General features: G+C 40.8%; 1 protein-coding gene across 1 annotated transcript; it reads right to left on the bottom strand.

Moving 5' to 3' along the window:
* Positions 1-2,033: 2,033 nt before the first annotated feature.
* On the bottom strand, positions 2,034-6,554 carry LOC104399828 (vesicle-associated membrane protein 2-like; the record flags this gene model as incomplete). The annotated part of the gene is made up of 3 exons (XM_010012185.1): positions 2,034-2,085; positions 4,063-4,221; positions 6,455-6,554. Coding segments are annotated over 3 exons (311 nt in total), but the record flags the coding sequence as incomplete, so codon positions are not given.
* Between the last annotated feature and the right edge of the window lie 291 nt (positions 6,555-6,845).

The following is a 6,845-nucleotide window of genomic DNA, read 5'->3' on the forward strand; positions in this document are numbered from 1 at the left end:
GAATGGCAACACCTTTAGCAGATCTTTGCTATAGCATATAGTATGCCTTCCTAGCTGGAATGGGGATACTCCTGTGGCAAAAGGAATTTGGAGGGGGAACTGGAGTGGAAAGCAGGGGAGACTGCAGCTCAAACAACGACTGATGGTGATGTTAGCTCCAGCAATACCTACAGTTCCACATGTTGTAACTCTTCCTTCAGCAGGATCCAGGGCCCCACTACCAGAACAGTAGGAAGCCTGGCTTCGGACATTTCACCACCCATGGTAGCTTGTTGCTGTGAGGAACTACCCAATTTATTATTATAGCCACCCCTAGAAGGCATGGTCTTGTTCCCATTCAAATCAGTGACTGGAGATGCCATGCAAGGCCTTGTCTGGGTCAGCACTTGTTTGCTCGATGTCAACAGGATTTAAACATATGCTTGAGAGCTATTGTAAATAAATATGTCATTGAGTTCAATACACAGGGTCCTTCCTGAAGCTGCAACCTTCAAGTGCCACTACAGAAGCATCTGAAATAAATAGAGTAGACTGAAAAAATGAGATCCAGATGCATTTAAATCTCACTAAACTTGCACTAGATCTCACCATGGTGAGCCATGGCCTGGGTTTGATGATGTGACACTCAAGTTTTATACCCTGATGACACTCAAGGTAAATATCCTGAACCCAGCCTAAGCCATGTCAATCCTGCTATGTCTGTTTCTAAACTTCCCAGGACAGGCATCCAACTTTTAAAACTAGGAAGGAGACAATGTTATTAGTGATATATAATTTCAGTCTTAACTTCTAAAGAGAAATTCTGAGTTATCTTGTTTGCTGTTTACTTTCTTGTTAAGATACACATAGTGCTCAATGACACATACGTACACAGCAATCAGTTCAATGGCTGCACATCTGTCTTCCCAGGCTGCTACACTAGACCGCAGAACAAAGGCCCATCTTTCCCTTGAAGCCAGCTGCCTTGAGTACCCAGTTAATATAGTTAATTAATATCTAGCCATTTCCCATTCTTGCTGTATCAGTGTTACGAAACCCTAGAATTATTCTGGGTCACTCTGGTGCCAGCATTCATAAGACTAATAAACTGCCACATGTACCTAAATCCTTTTAGTCATGTTTACAGGTGATTCTGTAAGCCTTCTTTATAGAAGCTACAGAGGAAAATGGAAACATGCTGAATACAAGGCATGTAATTTGAGAGCTGGGAATTAATTCACATCCACAGTTTAGCCTCCTGGTGAATCTCTTCTGGGTTACTAGCTGGATTGTCTAACTCAAGAAATCTCCCTTTTAGGAGTTAATGCCATATTACAGTTATGTCACATAACAGCTGTTGCTAACACAGAGGTTACATAAAGAAAATATTCAGTTCCTGTCATTACAAGATCCCTGGGTCCCAACCAGCATGACTGCTATTATTCATTCATATGCTATCTTTCCTATAACCAACATGTGGAATGGGATGGTCTTTCAAGACAAGAAATCAGGAAGACTTTGGGCCATCTTTTAGCAGTATTTAGGTATTCAAGGTGCAAAGTGATTTTCAGAAGCACCAGCATCTCAAGTTCCCGCTGATTTGGTAGGAATTAGGCACCTACATGCTTGTAAAAAAATTCATCAGATGCCCATTTGCCTGTGGGTCTTCACCCTCTTTTTGTAGGTGTGAGGTAACTCAAGCATTACTGTTCTCACTAGAAAACACCAGGACTGTGGCACTGGTTGTAATGAAAGGAAGGTATCTGAAACCGCATAAAAAATTGTATTATCATGAAAAGGGAGAGTCTTTAATCCTAGGGAAAGTTATGTAACATGCTAATGTAAAATACATTAAATGTCAATAAACTCCACCTATAGTTCTAGAGAGTTTGCAGTAATTCTCACTGTAACAACATGACACTAGAGGGGAATTTCACAGATCTGTCACTTTAAATATTTTATATCAACTTTTTATGTCTTTTTAAAATATATCAGCACTTCACATGTCACAGAGCTATTGAGATCATAAACAAAAGAGAAAATGAGCTACTCACTTATAATTATAATGAGAATGACTGCGCATACTACACCAAGGATGATCATCATCTATAAAAAGAAAGTTGCAAGAAAAAGGAAAAAGAGAAAGTCAGGTTTTCACATGAAAGACATTAACCCCTCTGATTTTTTGCTTTTACTTAGTGGGTCATTCCTTGCGCTTTTAATTCTTGCAAAGAATCGCTGAAACAGAACTGTTAAGGCCCCAAATTTAGGGTAAATGTCAGGAACAGCTGACCACCAGCAATGGACATAAGCCTCTTGTCTGAGCTTGTCCATCAGCTAAGATGCAGTGACCAACCTCGTCCATTTCAAAGTAAACTTCTGAAGTAGAAGAACTCCAGAGGTGATTTAAGTGGCTGGATCCACGCATGGCCATATAACCCTTTATATTAGAGTAACTTGGTCACTTTTCACCACATTCCCATACGCAGGGAAGAGGCAGGTGGAAGATGTCTAATGCCTAGTAGCTATTTGTGCTGGCTTTGTGTACCTGTGCTGTTGAGAGAGGTAGTTCAGGCTCGCCAGCACAGTTTCCAGCATGTTAGCCTGGAAATAGCTCATTGCAAAGTTGAGATTTGTTCCCACAGGAGCAGATACATCAGAGCCAGCTGCACACAGACCATACCAGCACTGAGTTCTGTGGGGTATAAAACATACTGAATGCTAATGAGGCCATGAGAGATGCTGCAGTCCAGTTCCCATCATTACCCCAGTGAGAATGGAATGATTGAAAAACAACAAACATGGAATATGTCAGATCAAGGCCTTCATTCCTCACTGTGTGTGTCTGGAGGACAGGGCCAGCCATTGGCTTGCAGGAGATTTATTTTTCCCCCTCCTTGCAGATTTTGTGACCCAGAGGAAGGACAAGGGTACTCTGTTTGTCAAGGTAAAGTGGGAAGGGACAATGACAAAAGGAAAATGAGGGTAGCTTTGAAAGTCTAGCGTAGTGTAGGTCATTGTGGTGACTGCAGTCAGCATCAGTGAACCTAACTCAAAGTCTGTGTTTTTAGCTCACAAAAGCTCTGCTTCCTGTACTGTGAGACAAAGCAACTGGGCAACAGCTAGAAGATGCCCAGAGGAACTACTCAGTTGAACTTCTAACCTACAGCCACTTATTTCTGGTGTGTTTTGTGCATGTAGTTAACACAGAATACTTTGTCTTGGTTTACATTTCACAGCACTGTGGATTGAAGAGACAAAGCAGGCAACAGGCTCGTGAGGGATACATGTGGGATTCTCCTTTGGGAACTGGTGGTTTTGTTTGCATGGACATGAATGGTCAGCAGCAAAGTTGCTATTGAAGATAAATGGAAATGTAGGTGAATTTTTGGCCTAGCATTCATGTTGGTGGTACACAAGTAGAAAGAAGCAAGAATATGGGGTCTTGTGTGAGTAAGAGGAGCTAAAGTTTCCAGGTCTAGGAAACACAAATCCTGAAAAACCAAAGGAGAGTGAAGTTCCCTCTGCTCGCAGGGAAAAATGAAACTTTGAAGACAGCAGAGGAGACAGCTGGTTGATTAAAGTCCTGCTCTATCCTAACCTGCCCCTTTTCAAAAGGGACTGTAATTTCCTCAATTCTCACAGCAGTTTGTGAAACTAACTCATTTTTTTGTAGTTTACCATCTTAAAGAAAGATCAAGAGGCTGATGATCTCCCAGAAGGAAAAAGCTTCTTTTCTTTCACTACCAGAATACACTGTATCTGTTTGGGTTTTGCAGTTCACACAGGAAGCTGACATGAATTAACATAGAATGCTCTCCCATCCCTGCTTGCAGGCACTGACTGAAGCATCTGAATTTGTATCTACATTTTATATACAGCAGAAATTATCAAAATAGTCAGTTCTGTTAAAGATCAAAGTTGCCTGACTTATTCTCCTAGAGCCTAAAGGGCAAGGCATCTCTTCCTGCCCTGTACAAGAGACCACTTAGAAATGCCATCCTGGAAGCAGAGCCCCATTAAATGCAAGTGAAAGTAATATATGCCATTAAGTGATTTTTAACAAGATTTTCTATTCCTTACCTTGCAATTTTTCCACCAGTATTTTCTCTTCAGTTTGGCTGCGCTAGTTTCAAACTGTGAGGCACCTGCTTGCAATGCATCTGCTCGGTTGTCAAGCTCTGATAGCATCTGGTCTCTTTCTAGCACCTTGTCCACGTTCATTCTGATGATGTCTACCACCTGCAAAGGCACAGCCTCATGTTACATTTCACACACAGTAAAGCTGAAGGTCACCCTTATGTTCACACTCTGTAATGTCACATACGATACTGAAACCAGCCATTTACCATTATGGCATGTGATGGCAGTTACCTGGACAGTGCCTCAAAAACCATACCTATGGAAATCAGACACAGTGAGAACAAAATAAACACAGCTAGACTGCGCTCAGATGCTTTTAAAGATAAAAAATAAAGGGACATTATGAAATAGTGTAATTAGTTTCATTAAAGCTTTTCATTTCTTTTAGCCTACAACCAGCCACTTCACTATAAATACAGAAAATTGGTGGAGACCACTGCACTACAGTTTGGTTGGCATCCAAATTGTCATCACTAAGACCAAGCCATTATTTTCTTTATACTTTCAATATAACTTCCTTACCTGAACTAGAGAAATTGGCTAGATAAAGGCCACTCTACAGGGAACCGTATGCATTTCCTGACCAAAGAATTTACTCATTCTGCAGTTCTTTCTCAAACAAGATGACTTCCCAGCCATAATTTGAAGTCCTGCTTGAAAGTGGAGGAGGAGAAAATATTACCTGAGAAAATTCAGCCTGAAGCGTAGCAGTGAGTTCGTGCCCCCTCATTTCACAGCCTCAGCAAAAACGTGTGCACAGCCAGTACACAAGAGGTAAGGCCCTTTCATGCATATATCTTATATGTTGAGTTAGACAAGAAGTACCTTTCTAGCAAGGCAATAACTCTTAAGTAGCATTCCTTTACAAATTCATCCCCAATGTAAATGACAGTATACCAGACTTAGTAGTTGTGTCCACTTACTGTAGCAGTGAGTACGATTGCTGGGCTGTTACTTCTCACACTCTGTAATAAGGAAGTCATGTTGTTTGTATTTAATGTAATTTAACTATTATTTGCAAAACTCCAGACTTATTAAACAAATACATGATTTAAACACAGTGAGATGAAGCTGGTAGTGAAAAAATCCTTGAAAGTACTGGCACAGGGTTAAATGCTGTTCCAAATCTCAAAACATTTGTTTCATTTGTCTACCAAACCTAGAACAAAATCAAATGTTTTGGTCAACACAAGTTTTCTTTCTTACTTTTCCAAACCAAAACTTTCCAAACATTTAATTTCATATCAAATAAAAGAAACTTTTGTTTTAATTTCTTAGCTGGTATTGAGCTCAATGTTGTCTTGGTACAATGTTTCATAGTGAAAAACTTAAACTATTTGAAAATGCTGGCACAAAATACTGTAACATTTCTTACCCATCCTGTCTTTTTTTTCTTCTACCCAGAACTATTTATTGAATTTAACCTGACCGCAATGAACACTTGTTCAGATGAGACTGCGTTTATTTTGAATAAATAAATATTTGTCTAGAGTAAAGCCAAGATCTGGGCCTTAGAAAATAAGCTCTAGGATGCCTAGAGAAATCAGAGGGGGAAAACCCAACCTCGATATAGTTGAAATACTGTACCAGTATTGATATAACATTAAAAATGTCAGTCATTTTACTAAGACCAAACGTTTTCTCTTAATCAGTGTTGCCGAGTTTCAGGTTTGGGTCAGAAGCGCTGTGCAGAACTGCCTGGCGCAGAGTAGCCAGAGGAGTGTAGTGCTGTAGTGTGTGGTGCCACCTACAGATGATCTACTCACACGACATGAAAGAAAACCAGGAAAGATGTAGTTCGAAGGTCAAAGCTTAACAGATCAGATAGGTGCCATAAACCAGTTGATTAATCATCACAATTTATCCCCAAAGAAAGACACCCACACATGACAGCATCTTCAACTGAACAATCCTCATGGCTTGAATCTACCTGTGAGAAACTGATGGTCTGTCCCTGTGACACAGCCTGTGGGATTAGCATCTAACCTTCAGGAATGCAGGAACATGTTAAAAGAGCTGGTTCCATTATCACATTTCCTCTAACCTGACCGACTAGGATGAGTTTCTGAATTGGCACAATACCCATGTTTGTTCTGCAGAAGTGTTACTGGTACAAGGATGTTCATATGCAGAATCTCTCTTGTGCAGTCTGTCTCCTCGTAAATGCCATCCTTGGTAAATCTCATTTCCTAGATTCACTGCCTTCAGGTGGGCAGGAATTACTGGATCACTAGGGAGGAAAAGTATCTTACAGAAAAAAACAAAGACACACACAAACCAAAACCACATCAGCACCCTTATAGTGAGCAACAAATCACCTGGAGCCACTTACTTCATCCACCTGGGCTTGTGTCCGCTGCAGCCGTTTGGTAGCAGGAGGTGGCCCTGTAGCTCCAGCACTGGTGGGACCTTGGGTAGGAGCTGGAGCAGACCTAGATCAAAACCAGAGAACACAAAAAGTGACTGAAACCATCTTCACTTGTGTACTACCCCTTTTCAGGAACAAGTCAAAAGTACCTGTCTCATAAAAGGAGTTTTCCATTGTCTCACAGCCCACTAATGAGACATTTCCATTCCTAGGGTCCCATTTCCTCCCATACTGCAATTTTTCACCCTGTTTTTTGATAGGACCACATCAAACTCTTCCCCTCCCATGCTGCCTTTTAAACATCAAGCATTTCAAGTTATCTACCCTGAATTAAGCTAATGGCCAAACTGATCAC

Source organism: Nestor notabilis, unplaced genomic scaffold (assembly GCF_000696875.1).
Source record: "Nestor notabilis isolate BGI_N333 unplaced genomic scaffold, ASM69687v1 scaffold18793, whole genome shotgun sequence".
NCBI lineage: Eukaryota > Metazoa > Chordata > Aves > Psittaciformes > Psittacidae > Nestor > Nestor notabilis.